Consider the following 22,293-nt stretch of genomic DNA (forward strand, 5'->3'; position numbering starts at 1 on the left):
GACCTTTTTCATTAAAATGCTTAGAGTTGTAGATGTAGAAATAAGAAACTCACTTATCTTTACGAAAGTGCTGCTATTCAGCACTCATAAAATAATCTTTTAAATTATTATTTCTGCTTGTATCGATTAAATTCTTACAAAATCCTTAAAGGTCAGGCACTTCCAGAAAAATGTCTTTTCAACTTGTTAATTAGAGGTTTATAAGAATGTGCACCAGCTTGCTCTTTGGATAAACTGGAAAAAAAAAAAGGAGCAAAGAAAAAGGTCCCCATGGATAAAAACGATAATGTGGAATTGGTGAGTAGCAAGACTTTGGTCCACCAGGCTCACCATGGCCTGGACAGTCAGGGCATGAAAACAGGTTGCTCTGCTAACAGGAGGAACAAAAGTTAACCTTTCTGTTTGTTGGGGAGGTATCTTGATTAGTCACCTCTTTAAGCCCATGGGCTTGAGCTGAGGGACCAGCTTGGGCTGATGTATGAAGGGGAGTGTGAGCAAGATTTGACCTGGTGTAGCTTGAGCCATGGGAAATTTGTCCAGTTCTCATTGCGTGGGCAAGGGCATCAGATAAGGATGCTTACATTTTTATTTCCCAGGCAAGTGGTTTTATATTCTTGTTTATGTACAGTTTGAACAAGAGCAAGGCAGTGTAAATTGTACCCAGAGACAAACTACCCAACCACCCATTCTGGCACCTGCGCCTCCTTCATTGCAGAGACCACAACCGGGATTCCCTGTTTCATACTTCACTTCTTTCACCCATTGTCATGGAGACATCCTGGTCTGCCTAAAAATTAGGCCATTCGGATGGAGCTCTCCATGCACAGATGAGATGAGGTTAATCAGTCAGATGGATAAGACACTGGAAGTCTGGCTTACATTTCCACCTGCCCAACAGTCTAGCCTTAACCATGCCATTTTACCTCTAAATCTAGGGGGTTTTATGACTAAAAGGGAGACAATAATACTGACCTAGGCAAAGTACCCTGACATAACAGATGAAATGTGTTACAGGGAAAGTACAGAGGTTATTGAATTCTGCTGATAAAATAGCTTGAGCTATTTATGCCCAAGCTGGGAAACAATAACAAAACAATGTAAATAGTGAAAAATAAAATAGTTTCTTAGATGTCTGTCTATCTAAACATACTGTAGTGTTCATATTAATGTGAGATGGAAGTTCTGATTTTTTCCTTGGCCATGTGATTTCTATGATTTTCTAGTTGAGATTTTTTCCTTGAATATTAAATAACAGATCCTTACTATGAAACCATTTGTCAACAGAAGGCTGCATCTTTGTCACTGGAAATTTCATAACTTAAGAATGCCATTATTTGGATTTGTACTTTTAAGTTCACTGCAGAACTCCTACTTTAGGAAAATAAATCTGATTAAATTTTTGAAAGTGCATGTGACAGAACTAATGGTAGGTCATTTCTCAGCTACCCACAGACGGTTCATCCTGACTTTGCCATCAAGTGAAGCTGAGAGAACAGTGTAGAGTGGTTTCATCGTGTTTCTTGTTTGTTTTCTCATTCCCGTTTCTTTTGTCTCAATCATTCGCTGTTTTGAAACTTGAACCAGAATTGGCCTAGTAGTGCACCCAGGGGCTGACATGAGCTCCTTCCTCATAGGACAGAATCATTTTGTTCTAGACACGGTTGCTTGGTTGGTTTTTATTCCGTGGAGATATCTGAAGAATTACAAGAGAAGAGCTTTGTCGCTTAGACATGGAGTTTTTTGTGCATCTTAACAACTGATAACTCTATCTTATTTAACATCTCAGTAACTTGATTCTTATCTTTATAATCAGTTTCCAATTTCATTCAGTATCAGCACTTTGTATTTTAATGGAATCACAGAGTCATTAAGGTTGGAAAAGACCTCCAAAATCATCAAGTCCAACCTTGGACTGACCACCATGCCAATCACTAAGTATTTTGTTGTCCAGTTTGAAAATCTTTGCAAATCCTTGTGTATCTATAGGAATAGGAATATTAGGATGTGTGTTTGCAAGGTTGGAGGCAGCAGTCTTTAAGGCTCAACTTTCCAGAAAGGAAGAACTTCTTGTTTTAACTTTCTATAGAGGGTATCTATACAGCCCAGGAGAAGTTGTGGTGCCCCTGATGTTTCCAGGTAAACCTTGGACTTCACTGCTTGGTGAAAGAAATCTCATTTGGGATAGTAGGAAAATGTAGATCCTACTTGTGATAAGCTTTCTGTAGCGTGGGTTGGAAAGTTCACTTTACTATTTACCCTAAAAATCTGAATCTGGGCTGAATTGATTACAGTTCATGCTAATATTAAGCAGGAAGTTGTGATAAGTCTAATAAATGCCCATAGCAGCAGGTGGCAGCTCAATTTCTCCTTCTCCCCAGACTACAGTAGTTCATCACATTATTCTTGCCAATGTGTGAGGGTGTGATAGGGTAGACAGGGCAAAGAAGTTGTTCAGTCATATCCTTCCCATTGTTTTTTAGTCCATGTGTCACCCTATAAGGAAACTGTGGCAGAAATACCCCCTTCTGTTCCACATCCTGCTGCCAGAACCTTTATTTCTAAAGGAAGGTATAACTTAACTTGTTCTAACATCCATGGATGGACATGCTGCTCTCTCTTCCCCCTTTCCCCCTTCTCTTGGCTTGAGACAGAATTTTAATGGAGTATATTTTTCCGTGGAAAATCCAGGGTACTGGTAATCCATGAGTACTCAAGAAAAATTGTCTTGCATGTTTATAACTGTTCAGCTCTCCTTGTTGTTTCATTCAGGCAATTCTTCTTCAAATGTTAATCTTTGCTGAATATGCAACATCACACCCCCAAATGTCTCTGACAGGAGTAGCAGAGGTGAAAATATAAATGTTTTAGGAGAAGTTTGTTAAGAATAATCTGCCTGAAAACACTTGTTATTTCTTATCAAACACTGGAGACAGAATGAAGTAGACTGTTTTGCCACTCTGTGGGTGAGGTCTGAGGAGAACATATCAGCATGGATATGACAGTTTCACTTCCCTTGAGCTGATTATATTATAGTGTCTTTTCTACTGACAGGTTTCATTACCAGATTGGGGTAATAATAGCATATTTTATCTTGCTGACTGTGATCAAAAACCTTGGTTTAGAGCAGAGTTAAATTTAGAGAAATTCAGTTGAATCTGTATTTTTTACCTTATTAGGTATTTCTAACAGCCTGATAAGTTTTTGTGTTCAGTGACTACGTGTCTCTCGCTGTTATAATGACAATCATCTGCTTGCTTATATTGCCATGTCGTCCCAACAGCAATAAAGAAGTGCTAGATAAAAGTTACAAGTTTGCCTTAAGAATATTGGCCAGTTAACCAAAGTATGAAGTTTTGGTTAGAGGCTGTGGTTTCCCCATCCCTGGAAATGTCCAAGGCCATATTGGATGGGGCTTGGAACAAGCTGGTCTCATGGAAAGTGTCCCTGCCCACGGTCGGGGTGAAATGGGGTGATCTTTAAGGTCCCTTCCAATCCAAGCCATTCCATGATTCTATGAATTGAAATCAGGGATGAAGAAATGAAAGAGGTTAAATGGGAAAAGTTAGCTATCTTCTTTACACACATGGCCCAATCATAAATTTATAAGCCATCCATTTATTCCATCCTATCTTAAATAAGCTTTGAATAAATTTGGTATACAACTAAGAAAAGGGTAATGAAAATAAACATGGATAGTAATAGGTGCTGTGTTGGCTCAAATGGATGTCATCTTAGCTGAATGTTGTGTGGCAGTGTGCTGTAGTATATTTATAGGCAGCTTTCCATTTTAATAATTCAGTATTCACTATTTCCTGAGGCACAGCAAACATCTTTTTGTGACCCTGGCTACCATGAAATTCATCATCGTACCCATGCACGTCCCTGTGGTGCATTTCAGATCTCTTTCGAAAACAGTCTGGTGCATACAGAGCCTGCAGCCATGGTAGCTGGGAAGAGAAAAAGAGCTGGAAGGGAACTTCTGGCTCGGAGAGATTCTGTCTGGGAAAGCTTTGCAATTGTTTTAAGCTCTGTTCAAATGTTTTTCTTCCAACAGACTTTGGGAACTATCACTGCAGTGCCCATTAAAGTTCCTCAGGTCAGCTCCTTGCAGAGGTTGGCAGGACAAGGACCAGCAGTGCTACCTCAGGTACATAATACAGCTTCAAAGAGGGGGTTGTGTCATTTTGTACATATTCTCTGCTTCTGTCTAGTGCCTAGGCCTGGGTGTGTCAGCACACTGATTTTGCAGAGTTGAGTTTTCTTCAATCCAGGAAAAAAAAATTCTTCTGGGAACCTACTGATAGCACAATGAAAAGCTATAAAAAATCAAATAGAGTCATTGTGGAAGAACAAAATACATATGGTGGAATGTAAGTTTATGCTTTAAAGATGAATCACAAATCACAGAAGTGAAAATCTACAATTCTGTAAGTAAAAGAACTGGTGGAAGTGTTAACCTTCCTGCTCAAGATTTAATCCCATGTTCTGTTTCACTGACTTACTTGCCTTCAAATCCCAATACAAAGTTTTGGCCCAGCTAACCCAGGTACCAGACTGAGGAAAGATTCTCTGGGTAAGAGTGAAAGGGGAGTTGCACTCACGGGTTTTTAAAATGTTTTAAACTGTTTTCTTTTCTGAGCACCCATCACTGTTTCTACAACTATACACTTTATTCCCCATTTCAACCCTCTTTCTCAAAATTTTTGGATGTCATTTTCAACAAGTGGTTTGCTTTTCACATTCATGATTATTAAGTATAAATATATTTCTCCCACTGTGGCCCTTAGAGCTCTCTTTCTCATATATGAACACTAGAAAAGTGTTGATGACATATATTCTTCCTATTGTTCCTTTCTTTTTTTCCCATTTTTTTTAGTGGCAGAATCTAGTAGAAGATCTGTGAGCTAAATTTACTTGGAGGAAGAAGTATTTCCAATATAAAGTTCTTAAGTTCTCTCTTTAAATTACATTTTGTGGAAGGCAGAGTTGGGAACGTAAAGTGAGGTTATAGTTTTCTTATCAAGACTTTTCTTTTCAGTTGTTCTTACATTGTAATAACATTTTGATTTCTGCCATTTTGGGGTGTCAAAGATGAGCAGATTGCTCCTGAAAATAGATGAGGTCCAAGAGCAGCTGAAAGATCTGTAACTGGGCCTAAATTATCATTTAGGTTGTGTTTCAGCAATGGTGATGGCATTGCAAGTGCTGCACTAGGAGAAGTACCAATGCTCTATGCTTTTATTAAATAGAAAAAAATTTCATTCAGCACTAGATCCAATTTTGAAGAATTGGAAAAAGTGGAGGAAGCTGATTTCCTCAGCTTTTTGAAAAGAACACATCCTTTCTGTCTTGCTTTTTAGCTCCTGGCAATATTTTTGTTTGTATCCCGCTTTGTTTCACTCCCTTCCTGGTACAGTTTCCATTTCAGACCTGTTTATGCAATCATACATAATACTAATGAACTAGCAGTGCTTTCTTGGCTGCCCTGAGCCATAGTTCACTAACTTTTCTGTTTAGTGAATATTTCATATGGATAGAATGGGCAATAACTACCTATCAACCTCATTTCTGACAAAATTGAAAATGAAGTAGGCAGCTGTATGTATTACCATGTTATTGGGGGTATGTCTTATGCCCTGAGTTTTTTATGGCTTTTTCACAGGCCAGCAACAGGCCAGCTTTTTCAGCAACAGCCCATCCCATTTACACACCAGTCCTCTTTTGCACATCTTCATGATCCATATGTTCCTCTCCCCCTCCAAGCTCACAGAGAAGTTTAAAATTTCCATCTAGTTTCCAAGTGGGGAACTCCCTCCTTCCATCAAAACTTTGTGCTTGATGTCTTCAGAGATACCAGGTTTTCATCTACAAGTGGAAAGTTTGGCTTCTAATTAAATAGTCAGATGTCTTGAAAATAGATTAAATATAGCCATTAACCAGAGTGGTGTCAAGCTGTCATTCCCCAGGTAGAGCTGGATGCAGGTGACCTGGGAGGCTACTGTAAATCATCTGCAGCACTGTGTCACTGTGAAGGCTGTCCTTTGTAAGAACTGTAGCGTGAGTGCGTAGTCATCTCTGGTCCAGGAGAACTGGAAACTTCAGATGGAAATATAAAAATTCCAGGAAGCAAGGCCATGTGATACCATACAGGTGTTATGGTAAAAAACATCTCCTTCACTCTTCTTCCTTGTAGTTTTCTGAAGACAAGCACTTAATTAAAAATTATTTTGGAAATTAAGGGGTGTATATTATCTTCCAGTAGGAGCTGGAAATTGTTCAGAATTAAACCTCGTCACAGACCATGTCCTCAGCTTTTTTCCATCAGACTTGGTCTGATGCTAGATAAAAGTTACAGACCAGGCTGGCCACTAACCTCTTTTTGTCCCTGTGGATGACAGGCAAGGCCCCATACCGTGCTGTGAGTTACTGGCACAATCCTGCCATTCTAGGACTGACTTTCAGAGACGCAAATTCCTGTCTCTCAAGCATACCAACAAGTGGAGTCCAGCTGGGTTTGGCATCTGCTAAAACCTTTGCTTTGGTTGCCAATGTAGCAGCAAATTACTGGGACAGTAGAACCATATTCATCAGTTCTCTACCAAGAATTTGGAGTATTTCACAGGGAAAGAAAGCAGTGCCATGTCCAGACTCTGCGATGTTACCTATGGCTCAATCTTGTTCTGGAAAGGATGGAACCTTCCCCGATCTCCATCTCTGCCAAGTCTAGTTGTGACAGTGAAGTGTGTAGAGCCCTACGGTGATGAAACCAGACCAGCAAAGGCTTCTGTACTCCAGCAGCTGTGTCTTTACTCAAGCAGGTGAATGCAGGTGTTGCTTGTGCAAGTGCAGTGGCAGGTACAGTCGCACTCACCTAATCTTTTGGGCTGCATGTGCTGCTTCTCTGCAGGTCTGTGGAGGGGTGGAAGGCCTGGGTGGAGCCCTTTTGGGATTCCTGTCATTTTAGGAGCCTACTTATCTCTGAATCATCCTCTATGAGTGGCTTTCCTCTAAGGTGGACAGATTGCACTTCTATCTCAGGTGCATGTAGATAACTGGGTAAAATCCAGGTCACTATCTGCATTCCTGGCAGCACACCAACTGCTCCCTGGCATTTCTCCTTTTGGCCAGTCTCATTATTTCTTTGGGATTTCAGATTCCCTTTAGATTTACAGGTAGGCATAAATTTTACCAGGCTGGCTGGACAGAAAGAGGGGACTCATCCATTTTGAGGGTCCTCATCATGTCTAAAGGAGTTTGATATATTTGACACTTTCATGCTCCTCATCTTGACAGCCTCTTTTGATTTACCCTTATGCAGTCAAGCAAAAACATACCACACAAGTAAACCAAGGCATTTAACAAGACTTACATAAAACAATGCATACAGTGCCCTCATTTTCCAGATTTGTACAGATACTTTCATTTGTTTTGTTCATTTGAATGGGTTTATGATATGACCCCCTGGGAGCTTTTCCATCTGGGGAATGAAATTTCAAAATTTGCACATTCACAAATGGCAGCAAAATCCCATCACTTAGAACCGCTAATTAAGTGGTGAGCAAACAAACATTACTTACAAGTTCATTGTACAATACAAACAATATTGTTTAAGCATTCATTATTTGCCAAAACAAGCTTCTTTGGCAGACATTTGTTCTTTTTATTTTTCTTCCAGAATATGAAGTTGGTTTTGCTTTCATCAAATAAAGGAACTGTGATGTTTGAGAAGCTAAGTCCAGATAGTCTTTCTCTTCTTACTTTGGTCTTTGAGGTTTCCAGCTCGGTGAGATGCTTTGAAACTGCAGACTCTCTACTGCACTTTAAGAAGAAAATCCTAGAGGTCCTCTACTCAAACACTGTGGTACTCCTGAGCTACTCCTCTTCTTTATGGCACCCATCTGCTCTAAGGAGGGGATGGCATTCTGTCAGGTTGAGTTCCAATTTCCAGCTGCAGAGCAAAGATTCTGTCTATTTTGAACTGGTTTACAGACAAATATAAGTTGCACTGTAGCCACCTGGAGGTACATGTGAAATGTTATTTTCTGTTCTTCAACAGGAAGATTTTAAATGAAAAAATAAAGATATTAAAATAAATTTTCTGCTTTGTTGTCAGTAATTTGGGCCCAGTCCAATCCTCATTCAAATTAATGGAGAGACTGTGACATTTTGAATGTTGGATTACAATGCTATTTCCGTGACCTATCTTTCCAGTGCTGGTTGAAGGCACAATTTGGGATGGCTTTGCTCATGACACTGCTGCTTAGAGCAGAGCAGTGTCTGCATTGGAGGGATCACGCAGGCTAGTGGTGAAAACAAACAGGTACTCACAGGGCCTTAGGTGAAACATGTATGTTTCAATCGACTCTACCCAGTTCTGCTGTCAGATACTGCTTAGTTTTTATCTTCTGTAGTGACTTTAACGTGTAATTCAGTAGGGTCTGAATGTGGTCACTGGGCTGGCTGCCTTGGGACAGGCTCTGTTATCTTAGAGTGCATTATTCTTCACTGGCTACCATGTGAGCCCAGCCAGAGTCTCAAAAGTTAAACACACATTCCTATTTTAAAATTTCATGTCATAGTTCTCATGAGCACATTTCTACTGGTAATTGCTGCTTCTCTTCACATGTGTACCAAAGCCAGGCACTGCTCCTGACTTTCTCAGTGGTAGGGCTTCTGGAAGATTTCTTGATAGGAAAATAATTCCTATAGACAGAACTCAAGTTTTGGGATGCCACTGTGTACTGTAAAAGAAATAGGCTGGTCTGTGGCAAAGTCTCTCTCTGTTTGCATCATGAGTTTAAAAAAAACCAACCTATTATTTTTAAGTGTAATGTGTTAAAACTGTACATAGCCATTGGAAAGTGGAAAAGTATTACTAAATGCAAGTCAGTCTTTCATGAAAATAGAAAAGAAGCTCACAGACATACATGTTTGTATAAAAAGTTATGGCAGAATCATGCAGTGGAGAGACAAGTCTACTTTATTGTTTGATTGAGAAAGGAATCATGGAATTGGGTAAAGTTGTTTTTACAATATCAGGGGGAAGGGACTAAACCTAAGGGATGTTGTGAAACATTCTGGTATATAACTCTCAGCACTTCCAGAGGAATTTGTTGGAATGCTACTGGAGGAGGAGAGAACCTGATTGAAGGTAACTTAATCAGTGTGGTAAGCAACCAAGCAACAGTATTTAATATTCATTTTATGCATGCAGAAAACAAGAAAAATTACTTTTTATAACAGGTCTGCAGAGGCCTGGCTGAACCTGTAGCTCTTAATAAATATAGTTATTAATCTGTTTTATTGTATATAAGCTGTTATACTGTGCTTGTCACTGTAATTGAAGCACCTTCTGGTAATGTGTTAAGCACCAAGATGAATATCTGTTGTAAGGTATTTCTTCTCTCGCCTTTTCCTTTGGGGAGAAGCACATACAGCTGAGGGTTCTGCTTAGGGTATCTTTTTATCAATTTGCTTATTTTTAATGGGCATGCTACTATTAATTGCATGCCACTATAGAAAACATTTAGTATAGAAATTGATGAGGTTTGTGCTCATGATTCTTAGAGAAGAAGGTTGAGACAGCTGCCTCCCCCTTGTTGTAGAGACTCCCTGAACCAGGGATGCATGGCTAGCTTGGCCTTTCATATTAAGTCTTTACAGGGAGAGCTTTGAAGGTTGGGATGGAAACACAGTATAGTATTGAAAAGTCTGTGGGAGTCTCGGTTCCACACTAGTGGATGTTTGGTAGGTTGCCTGTGCTTCTGAGAGGCAGTGGCTTGCTGTAGCACCTTCTAGGTATGTATTTTACACTGCTGCTGTGCAGCCAAGACAGGTGAAGGAGTGACTAAGGTGGTGCCGTGAGAACATTCCCTGTGGATGGTAGCATGCCAGAGCTTGGCAGTGGCAAGAAATCCAGTCTTCTGCAGTAAGGTCAAGGATGAATGTGTAGGGTGGATCAAGGGGGCCTACACTCAGATGCACCTTTTCCAAAGGACCTCTCTCTGTTTCCTCTGCCTTTCTATTGGTGTCAGTTTTCAGTTCTTAACAAGAGAACTGATTCAGAGTGGTGGGGAAGGAGAAGCAGAACTGGTTGTTACTGATGCTTGAGACCTTCAGATCTGATCAGTGTTGTAAGCACTTTGAAAAGGACCTCCACAGAAGTCAACTCTCCATGATAGTCTTCACACAGAATCCTGAAATATCCATGAAAATCTCAGGAAATATTCAAGCCATTATTACACCTGGCATGGTGCCTTTTTCCCAGTTGAAAACTCTCATGTTATTCCATGTCAAGCGCTGCTTTGCGGAGTAGCAGCAAATGAGAGGGTAAGAAATTTTCCCTCTCTCCACTGATGCCATTTGTATCCATGTGAAAGATGTGGCTTCCGATCCACATCTGGCCTGGATCTGGACTATGCTGTGTCTCTGAGCCTCAATGCCAGTTGTACAAGCTTGCATTAGAATTATGGGCAAATAACAGGTAGACAGGAAGGCTTTCTTTCTTTGCACGACTTCAGCAAAGGCTTGGAGGAACTAGCTATGCTGCTGTCTGACCCTTCATTTTCATCTCCTGGTGTCTCAACATTTTGTGTGCTTCCATCTTGCTTAGGCTGTCAGCGGACAGAAAATATTTTTGTCCTTACTTCTATTATTATTTTTGTTTTTCATTTTTTATTTTGGCTAGTAAATTAATTGGGGCTGGTCTAATCATCATAATGTGATGTTATTGTTGTCTAGAAGCAGGACAAGCTCTTAAAGTGGTGGACAGTACAAAGCAGTGATATCCATGGTCTTTAATGTGACACCAGATTTTGAATCCAGTGAATGCCAGATGTGTGGGTTAGTCCAGAGCTTGCCTATGGAAGTATATGGACAGGAGGAAAGCAGACAGGTCTTCTCTCATTTGTGCCTAAGGGCACAAATTAAATTGAAGGAAGTTAATCATAGATGAGTATCTGTGAGAGAAGCAAGCTAAATTGTAATGCTGAAAAGAGTGGAAATGGAAGTAAGTTATTGACTGGTGTGTATAATCACAGTCTATCTTTTATATTCCCATTGTAATCCTAAACAATAAGGATTAAATTTTTTCCTCAGAGGCCCAAAGATAACTGAATGTTCAAGGACAGAATTGTTGTGCAGAAGGTAAAAAAGACCAGAAGTCCTTTTCAACTTCAACCTCTGGTTCTTATTTTTTTGAATAATATTGATTTTTATTTGCTGGTTTAATGGTAGTTTTCCCCCTTTGCAAATGGAAAAGAGCCACTTAATGAATCATCCGTTCACTGGTGGCAGTGCCAAACCAGAAAATATAGGCAAAAAATACACAATTCATTAGCAAAAGTCAGTCAAGTTCCTGTGAAAATACAGCTTTGTGTTCAAAACATTGATAACATTTTTAGTAAAACCTCCCACCTGACTACCTTATGGCAACATCCACAAAAAGCAGAGCTGGCAGATTCCTACTCAAACATCCCTCTCAGCAAAACTTCCATTTCTGTAGTATTGGGCAAAGCTGAAGGAGAAGAAAAACTAAATTAAATTGTTTTGCCTTCTTAGAAACCACACAGGAGTTCTATTAGCTACGTGTCACCTGTACACTAAAGTTAGCTGTCCATGACTAACAATTGAAATACCAAATCATGGCAGGTACACAGCACCTGGGAAATTCCTAATTGAGTGTGTGCAGTTTTAACACGTGTGAAAATACTGCTGATTGACTCCTGAGTTTTGTTGCGTGTAAACTGAGAGACCAGGGTTTGTTTTGAGGGGCTCATTGCAGTTCTGGCCTTGCTGAAGTCTGCTCAATTTTGCTATAGGTTTTGATCAGATTAAGGTTTCTTCCCTGGTCTACTCCATCCAGAGTAGTAGGATTGGAAATGTGGGCTGGAGGAGTTCCTTGGGTTTTGCCCTGTATTTCACACCATCCTTCCTTAGGTTCCCAGGCTAAATTCCAGGGATGTGCTAAAGAGAGAGTTATGTTGTATGTGAACATAGGATTCACTGATCTGGGTCATCTTGCCTGGGCTTTCCACAATGAAGAGTAACTTCTTTTTTGTGTAGCTCCATCAAAGGGAAGAAAGAAAAGAAAGAAATCTTCCCCCTGTGGGAAGAAAATAAAGTGTTTATTTTGACTGTGGTCTTAGACCAGGCTGACAATAATAGGAGCTTATTGGGAAAGGAACTAAAAATGAACCAAGCTGCAAATACTTGTGTTTGAGTGAGTGGGGCAAGCTGGATTTCAGGGAGTGTCATTGCTGTAAAGTTATGCTAAACCTTTTCTTTGCATAATTTTTATTGATTAAAAAAGAAGAGGGAGAGAGTTGGTCCTCAGCTGGCATAAATAGACACAGCTTTACTGAAGTCAATGTGCATCTGTTCGCTCTGGTGAAGGATATAATTACCCCATATTGCCTTCATTTTATCAGCCATTGCTAACATTTTCTGTGTGATCCTCTAAAGCTTTTCAAGAATGAAAGCTCTGTCTGCTGCTCCCAGCACTTTGTCTATGTGACATATGAATTGTGCCAAATCCATTTTGAGTTTTTGTTTTTAAGCTCTGAGTACAAGGGTGAAGTGAAAATAAAGTGTGAATAATGGTCTTTCTCTCAAAGGCAATGTGATAGTGTGTTGAGCTGAAAAACTTATTTTCATACAGATCAGCCCTGCCAGTATGAAGGGCTGATGGATGCTGAGCGTGATCCAGCATGATCCATGATCTGATACAGGGGAAGGGGAGGGCTCTTCAGTGTTGCTGACAAAGCTATAACAAGATCCAGGGACTGGAAGCTGAAGTTAAGCAAATTCAGCCTTGCAATAAAACGCCAGTCATGAGCATAAAAAACCATTTTAACAATTTACTGGAGCTCATCGTTAAGAAGTCTTTAGTATTTTCTTTTAAAATCAGTCTTCAGTTTCTGGGAGAAATTATATGGCCTGTGAGCTGGAGGATCACAGTGATCCCTTTTGGGTTTGTAACTGAGGTATGCTTGTTAACTTCCCTTCTTTCCTATAGGCTTGAAGGAGAACACATTTACCTGAAATGCCCTTAAAAATTCTCATAACACCTGCAGATCAGCACAGATGTAACTGTTCTAATTAAATCCTGTTCTTTAGGACTACACAGGATTGCCCACAGAGATTGGAGGAATTGTGTGATTTTCTTCCCTTCTCCTTTTCCCCCATACTTGTTTGGGTTGGATCTTGAGGAGTTCTTTTGTAAGAGGTTTTCTTTCTTATCTTATTTTTCTTTTCTACAACAGGTGAGTGGCTCACCTGGTGGGATGTACCTCAGGAAACAGATTGCCCATGATCACATTTGCCTTTGTCAGTGGTGACACACAGCAGGCTCTTCTACCTCTTCTACCACTCAGCAATTCATTCACCTCTGCAGTATTCAGCGATTTGTGCTCTTGAGAGCTTGAATGACATTTTGGTGAATTAGAAGCCTTTGAGCTTCATATGAGGGACATCTGGATGGAGCTTAATAATATGGGATATACAAGAAATCATGTTAGTCACAGGAGCTAATTCTTTCCTGATCTGAAAGTCTTTAAAATATATTAAATTAGAGGTTGTTGAACAAAAGAGCACTCTGTACATCTCACAGGATTGTGCTCTCTTATTTCCCTGTCTGAAAAGCAGACAGCCCCCACCTAGTGAATGCTCAGGTTTGAGAATATCGCCTTGAAAAGTGTGCTCACCTGCAGCTGTCTGAGAAGTACCAGTCTGAGCACTGCCACAGGAAATTAAATGTTTGTTATTGTGGGTATTGAGGAAACTCAAGAACAACACGGGCTTAGGAAATCATTATATTCAAGAAGCAGCTCTCTCTTTTGCATTTTGAGCCCTGGTAGTATCACATTCTGTTTTGACAGCTGTCAGAAGTTAAATGAAAGATACTTGGGGAAAGAAGGGTTGAGCTACAGAGAATTGTTTGTTACTTGCAGCACTCGCCAACAGCTGAAGTGTTCTCTTGGTAACATACAGGCTGTCTCTTTTTCTTTCTTTTTTCTTCTTTGCTGAACTTTGGTGCCTTTTATTTCTGTGGCTCTTGTGACAGGGACTGGTGCCATCCAGCCTGTGCTACTTTCAGTAGAAAATGACTCTTTGATACTGTGCATGTGCAGTGCAGTCCCTGTCCTGCCCTAGTTTTATTCTACCTCTTCTTCAGTGATTGTCAGCTTCCAAACTTTTGCTAGTGCCACTGTCCTACTTTCATCTCCCAAATTTAAGCTACAGTTTTGCTGTGAGGAAAAGGAATTTATGCTACCTTTTTCCTTCTTATATTTTCTCTTACTAGTTGACACCATTTATCTTCACAAATTACTGTAGCAGTTTAGGGTTTTAGGTGACACTCTGCCAAAGGTCTTTCATGTAGCTGTTTATTAATGTTTGCACTTAGTGTTTATATCCCGAGGGGAACATTCATAGGTGTTGGAGCACAAGGGGCTTTTACATTTCCTTTGTGTTTTGGATTCATCCTTGCAGGCCCTAGAAATAAATGTTATTTTCTCTTTAAATTATTTTAGCTTTAACTCAGGAGCACCTGAAACTTTTGTTTCTGTAATCAACCCTTTTTATTGTTCTGTAATAGGAGATAAATATGATCTCCCAAGGTTGGGTGAACTTGGCAGGGAGTTTGCAGAAGCTTAGCCCATGAAAACAGCTATTCCTCCTCTGTATCACACGGTGGCAGATAGTGCCCAGCATATGTTCTGTGCTATACCAGTTTGGTAAGTCCTATCAGATAATTTCAGCATGCAGCACTTTATAAAGAATTTAGTGTTTTGGAAAATTAAGTTTGTTTAATTGTGTGTGCAGGAAGAGCTTATTTTATAGCAAAGTAATATGTGTTCATCCACAACTTGCAGGATGTGTATTATGGGTGTGTGTAGGATTCATTGAGGTATTACATCTGACAGTCTATATATATATAAATGCTATAAATGCAGTAGAAAAGATAATTGTATAGCTGGAATATATATAGGCACTTAATTAGGTTTTTGATTAAATATAAAAGTGCAATTAAGAGTGACAGATACAGTAGATCCTGGTAGACTACATGACAGTTTTTGTCTAGAAAAACTCCTGAACTGGTTGGTGTAAACCAGTGCTTTGTGCACTACTTTTGAAAATAAGACCATTAACTAGCCATGGATATGAAGCTAATTACAGAGTCCTCCCTTAAACTACTTGACCAAGGTATTTGTCTGGTATCTTAACTAAGTCAATCAGATAATCATTACACAAAGTGATTCCATAAAGAAAATGAGCAAAGAACCCTTCAGTTACATTCAGAGTATTTTGACTATGGTTTGTTGGAGTTCTGTGTAGTTTTGCATCATTTCACAGCAGGTTTCTGAGGCTTTCCAGTGTCACCTCGAAGCTGTGAGCTGAACAGTGGCTTCCTGGCTCTGGCACAAGTCTGCAGGACCTTGGGCAAACCTCCTCTTTACCTTTCCATCTACCATGACTGCTGGAAATGTGAATGTCCCAAGCAGAACTGTTCTCTGATAGCCATTTGCACAGCTCATGGGTGTTGGGGTCCTGCCAACATTTGAGGGACAAGTTACCAAGACACAAAGAGCTCACAACATGTGTGTTGCTGCACTTAGTATTTGCTTTGGGGACAAATGGTACGGTTCCTTCTTGACACGATACAGGATGATGGCCAGCCTTGAGAGATGGTTTTCTGCAGATCAGTTAATCACTGCGTTTTCATTAAATTGCTTACTTAGGCTCAAGCTTGAAGTTGGTGCCATTTGAAAGGCTCCTGTAGACTCCAGCATGGTGACACAGACAGCTGTTTCCCATGTCTGTCTGTTAGAACTTGTCATTTTGTTTCACAGTATGGAAGGTGTGAAAAGTGACAGGACTAAATAAGCACAGAGGGAACTGACTGTTTTATCTGGCTGTGTTAACGAGTAAGCTGGGAGTGAAGTTAACTCCATGTGAAGCAGTTTAAATTATTTATTTTCAATCCTGGAACTGTATTTAACATGTTGTTAAGGCAGAGCCATATTGACAGGGTGACGTTAATTACACCACTGGAAACACATCACATTAGCTGAAAACAATTGATTGCAGCTATCATTCATGGCTCTGGGTACAGCAACAGCTGTTGCAAAGCTGGGCAAAGTGTCCTCTTCCATTCATGGAAGTTCCTCCTGCATCCACCTGGAGCTGCAAATTAGCTCTTTAATTACTGCAACAAGATATGATGTTTGATGGTTTTGGGTTTCTTGTATCCCTCTCTTTATTTTATTTATTTTTTGTAAGCTAAGTGATTGTGTGACTGATCTCCTCTCCATTTGATGTCTTAAACATCTGAGGATGTTCATTGACCAATCCACCAGTATAAAGGCATATGCTTTACTGTCCCTGTAAATGCTTTCCCACACAACACCCTTAATGATTCAGCGCCCACTCCTTAATTCATAACAAGAGTGTTGTGTCCTTCAGAACAGGAAATTATTGCATGGATTTTCCATTCTTTGCAAAGGCTTTGGCTTACACATCCCTACTGAGAACTGGATGTGACTTGACTAGCATTTGTATGGATGTGTGCTAATCAAAATGAGGATTTGACTTTCTCTTCCCTTATTGTTTAGCATTGCAGTGGTTTAAGAACTTCAAAATGACCTAATTGAGAAGTGCTGGGAATATATGTAGAAGTAAATTAATGGTTGGCTACTTGCAGTTGCTACATTCTGTTTTTCTAGATGCTCCTGGTCCGTGGTTAACGCGATTAGAGATTCTACTGGACAAATGCATGTGCGCAGTGTTTATTCATGTGCCTAATAACTCCTGACTCTCTGTTTGTAGGTTAGGCCAAAGACCCTGATTCCAGACAGCCTCCCAATCTCCCCGTGCAGAGACCAACCTTCCAAGCAGCCTCCCACCTTCCAGAAGGCAACCATAGTAAGCATCAAAAACCCTAGCCCTGCCCTCCCAACTGCCAACAACACCGTCAGCCATGTACAGACACCCAACAGCCAGTCACAAAGTGTCACCGAGCCTGCAGCTCTTTCATCCCCTCTGAGTGGTGCTGGTGTGGCCTATGCCATCATTTCCACCTCCCCCAGCAATGCAGCTCCGATCAGCACCAGTGCCACAGTCTCAGTGGTCAACGACAGCATTAAAGTGCAACCGCTTCTCATCAGTGCCGACAGCAAGGTGAGTTCCTTGGGTAGTGTGCCGGTTTGGACAAATTTGGAGGAAAAATATCCTCTGATAGAAGGCAGGTCACAACCACCCCTCCCCCACCAGGTTCGGGAAAAAATAAATTTTCCTTGGAGGAAAGTGAAAGAGATAAAAACTATTTATTTAACCAAACACACAGGAAAAGGATAATAATGCTAAATAATAAAACCTCTCACTGTGGAGAGAAACCTGGGAAAATTTCAGAGTCCTTCCGTAGTCTCTCTCCCCCTCCTTGGAGCTGGGTCCTGGTGGGCCCACCTCTGGAGCCTTGATGAATAATTCTCCCTATGTGTTCTGATGTTGAAACAGTTCAAAAAAGAAGAAGGGATAAAACCAAAGTCCCGGGAAAACAAAGTTCAACTCTCCATCTCCCTCCGGATAAAAAAAGAGGTGAAAAACTGGCTGAAAAGCAAGAAGGGTTCTTCCCCTGCTCCTCTTGCCACTGCAGGACGCAGAGGAGTGTGTATCTGTGTCCTTGAAACAATTGCTTGAAAAGCTTGCTCGGTTTTTTTCCTCTCCCCCCTCTCAGGCTTAGTTTAAAGGTGCAGAAAGGCACAAAATTAATTTCTGGACATAGAGCAGCGATAGGGGATATGCATCATAAAGTCACTCCAAGACAGGTAGCAAATGCAGGAACTGTGCTGCAGGTATGAGCAGAATATTCCCCTGGGAGTGCACAGCCCTGTGCAGTGTTTTTAGTGGTTCTTCTCAGAGAAAATAGTCAGAAAGCAATGGGAAAAATTTTACAGGGACACATAGAGACTAGTAGACTTTTATCTGTATGCAAGCCTGTTTTTTAGAGGGAACAAAACACATTATTATGTACGCTGACATTAGCAGGACCATATGAACTTCTCTTTCCTTAAGCCAATCCTCACTAATAAAATCCCTGAATTCTGTACAGTCTCAAATTTCCTAAGGACTCCTTCTTCAATGATACAGTGATACTAGTTCTATTGACTGACTCCATGGAGTACATAAAATAATCAGAGATTCCTTTCTGCTCTTCCAGGAGAAGACCAAATGAAATGAGAGCTCAGGGTTTCAGAAATGACCAGGAGATGAATCAGTAGAAAGAAAAAATTCAAGCTATGAATTACTTGTTTCATCTTTGTACTGCTTTTCAGCATTGGAATGCAAGAACTTCACCACTCTTATACCAGAGACAGATTCCATACAGGCTGCCAATGTACCCAGCAGACATTCACTGTAATTTACTACTGGGATTCTGCTACTTTTGGTCTTGTTGGCAGCACAGCTTGTCATACCGTGCTAAAAAAATACAAGATGTGGGATGGCTTTTGAGGTAAATAAAAGCAGACATCTCTTCCCCACTTCTTTGACATAAATTATTTTTCTCTTACTTAAAATGGCTGCTGGCTTGGAAAACCATCTCTTTTTATGCTCTTGAATCTTCTAGAGTGACTGAGTTGAGAAATGTATCTAACACTTAAATGACATTGATTGAAAATTAACAATAAAAGAGATGGACAAGGCCCAGTGTTCAAATCTAATAATCTTTATCTAGAAGATGATAGTCCTTGGGAAGTCCTTTTGAAGCTTCCGAAGTCCTTTTTATTATAGGTATGAAGTCACATGTGTAGTTCTCTGGGCAGAAATTGTCATTCATTCCTTTTAATTTATTAGCTTCTAGAGAATGTGACCTACATTGTGTAAATCTTCATGTGGTAATTCAAATATGAGCAACTGGATATACTACCATAAATGTGTGTATGAGATCTGTGTCCTAATTCCTATAGGTTCTACACAAGACCTAATTTTAATTTAAAACACATATAGTTTATTTAGTTTACAGAAAACTGGACATCCGCTGCTTATAACATGTAAAGGCTGAGGACTGAAGTCTGATCTCAGTTGAATGAAGAGTACCTGTCACACAGTACCTTCTTTCCCATTCCCACATACTTACTCTGAAATAACACTCGTACAACTGAGATCAGACTGGGTTTGAATGTTTAGTAATCCCATCTCTTCTACTTGTACACAAAATAAAATCAAAGGAGAGACCTTAAAATCACTGCACCACAAGTGCTAAAGCATGGCTGCTCAGCCACCTTCACAAGTCCTCTAAATAGAAAGTGTCCTAATTTTCAGAGGCACTGATCAAGTGACCTAGGCTGCAGTAGGTTTATAATGCACCAATAAGAATTAATTTTTAGAAATTTAAGTATGGATTTAGGATCCTAAACCTAGGTAACCTATTGTTTTATGCTTTTGACTTGTGACTTACATTTCTTATTTGTAGGGAATTACTTTGAAGTAACCCTTCAAAGAGGACTCAAAGGTTTCAGGCAGAAAAATCCAGTTTCATATAGTGAATTCTCTGATTTGTACATTGTCTTTTAGGTTATCATTATTCAACCTCAAATCCAACCCCAGACAGAAAGTAAAGTGGAGACAAAGAAACCTCCTGAAGAGTCAGCTCAGGGACTGCCTGCTACCAAAAAGAAAAAGGAGCAAAATCCAGAGGTGATTTTTTTTATTTTTGATTTTTAATAAATGAGCTACAATATGGTTGTTATAGGGGCTAAATCTAAACATTCTTCTGTATGCATACATGATTACTTTATTCGTGCTTATCGTTTGGCCAGCTGTTCATCTCTCCTCCCAATCTCTGCAATCAGGGTGGTTTTCCTGCCAGTGAGTGCCCTGATAAGTTTGGTTTGCATCATTCAAATCTTCCACTGTCACAAAATATGAGACTTTAAGGTCTCATAATACTCAAGAGGTCTCATAATAATCTAGGCACCCTGTGGCTGTAGCTGGATTTCTTGTGAAAGGTGTGTACAAGCTTAAGCTATTTTCTTTCATGTTATCAAACATACAGCATCAGATTTAGAGGCTGCGTATGAGGTGGAATTAACATTTCTTTTTTAAGCTGAGCTTTTAACATCTTCTTTGTAATGAATCTTGCCATTTTTATATTGTATTAATAGTTTCCTGCATTTGCTGTGTACACGTCTTCCCACATGTACACAGATTCTAGTCTGAAATACATTAAGATGCTTTAAATTGAGTAAGAGTAGAAAGCAGGTAATAAGACTAAATCTCTTTTGGGAATTATACTTTTGATTTAAACTAGAAATATAAACTGCAAGTCCTTGTAGAAATGGGGTCTCTCTAATAGATATTTTGGGTTTTGGCTGGATATGTTCACATTAGATTGGGTGTAATTTTAAGGCAATTTGAGAAGTTATACAAACCAAATCGACTTCTTTGTGGAAATGCTCAGGTCCTATGAAATCTTAACCTCACTAGTCTAATAAATGTGTGGCATGAAAGCATCCTTGGAGCTGTAGTTTTAAGAGGATTAATACAATATAAATGTATGTTACTTGAGGCACGTGGGTGGTCATTTGTTTTACCATTTTAAGAGGTTCATACAGTTAAAACAGTGTTAAGGATAAATATTTTAGCCCAAAATATCACAGCTCTATGTAGAAGCTCTGCAGAACTACAGTTGGGAAACCTCCCAGGTTTTGAATCGGAAACACTTATATGAATCTTCATTACCACTGAATGATGGGACTATAGAGTCCTGTTTTGTTTAGGCAGATTATTTCCAAAAATTTATTTTGTAGCACCTCACAGGCAGAAAGGCCAGTAGGCCCTGCTTAGAAACAGAATGCTAGGAAAAAACAACAATTTTTCTTTGCCTGTAACTTATCCCCATGGAAAAAATATTGAATAAACGTCTTCCAGAAAGATGCAGGAAGAGGCAATGGGACTGGCCACACTTTTGGTATTGGATTCATAAATGTGAGAGATTTTCATTACATTGCTAACTAGAGTATCTCTACAACCTTATTCTAACCACAGACACTGTTCCTACCCTGTTTACTGGAGGTCTCAAAAACCTTTATTTTCTGGGTAGGGTGCTGACACTGTGCCCTAAAGTATGACAGTTCTTTTATTTTCATAGATTTGTTGTACAGCCATAACTAGGTAGGTCTAGAGTTAATTTCTTTTGTTCTTTGAAAGTAAACATTAGTTGATTATCATGTATTTATGCAATTAGTGTAATTAGAACTAACAGCATAATTAGTATAAATACATGTAATGACATAAATAGAACATGTAATTACAAAATGAAATGCTTTTGTGAAAATCTTTGTTTTGCTTCATGAAAAGATATACTGTGTATTTCTAAAAGCACTCATGGCTTTTAAGCAGATGATTAAATTTGAAGGAAAGACAACATGGTATTTTTTAAAAGAAAATAGGTACTCAATGCACTTCTCACTTTTATTTATCTTCAAAGCACAAAACTGAGGCAGGAACTCCAATATGGCTCTGTGCATAGTTGGGAGAGACTGGGATTTAACAAATTACACTGACAATTTGAAACAAGTTAACCAGAAATAACCAGACTTATCAGTAGCCAGGAATCCAACATGCAGTTATGGAGTGTACCAGAACAGAGAAGAGTGAGGATAATTGCTGTCTTTAGTTCCTGGCTTGGTTATTCTGCTGGTAAGCCCTGAAGCTGGTCATGGACTGAGGAGGAGGAGGCCACCAACTCATTCCCATCAGCAGGGCTCAGCTGGGCATGGAGGACAATGATGATGGATCCAGTAATGGGCCTTCTCCCACCAGGGAGAAGAAATGGAGGAATGCCTGTACAGAAATAGAGGAATTACAAAAGGGAGCTGCTCCTCTGGGGAGAAAATCTCAGATGTTGTTTTTTGGGTTGGTTTGTTTGTTTGGGGAGTTTTTGTTTGGGATGGGGCAGGGGGTGTTAATCTTTTTTTCTTGAAGAGACCTGACTTCAACACAGAAAGAAACAGAATTCTGCCGAAAAACTTTTTACTCATTTAAAAATTCATATTAGCAAACTATCCGGCAACATTTTCATTCTAAAATTTTTTAATCTAAAAATAAAATTACTGCCATAAGTGCTGGTTATTTAGTTACAGATGTTCTAATCCCTCCTAAGAAGTACAAGAGAGACATACGGGAATTGTGAACTAAATGCTAATGTTAGGCCTGGATTGCAAATCTGGAGAAAATGAAGTCTTGGTTTTGCAGCTTCCTGCACAGAGGAGAAACTCTGTGACATTTGAAAGG

At 39.7% G+C, this 22,293-nt stretch overlaps 1 protein-coding gene across 1 annotated transcript in view; it reads left to right on the forward strand.

The window, feature by feature from the left end:
• Positions 1 to 22,293, forward strand: part of LOC138104774 (PHD finger protein 21B-like) — an 81,548-nt gene that overhangs the window by 37,737 nt on the left and 21,518 nt on the right. The window contains exons 2-4 of the mRNA XM_069003978.1: positions 4,055 to 4,147; positions 16,828 to 17,178; positions 19,573 to 19,695. Of these exons, the coding sequence (XP_068860079.1) occupies positions 4,055 to 4,147; positions 16,828 to 17,178; positions 19,573 to 19,695 (567 nt within the window). The remainder of the gene's footprint in view (positions 1 to 4,054; positions 4,148 to 16,827; positions 17,179 to 19,572; positions 19,696 to 22,293) is intronic.

The sequence above is a fragment of the Aphelocoma coerulescens genome, chromosome 1A, assembly GCF_041296385.1.
Source record: "Aphelocoma coerulescens isolate FSJ_1873_10779 chromosome 1A, UR_Acoe_1.0, whole genome shotgun sequence".
In the NCBI taxonomy this organism is placed as follows: domain Eukaryota; kingdom Metazoa; phylum Chordata; class Aves; order Passeriformes; family Corvidae; genus Aphelocoma; species Aphelocoma coerulescens.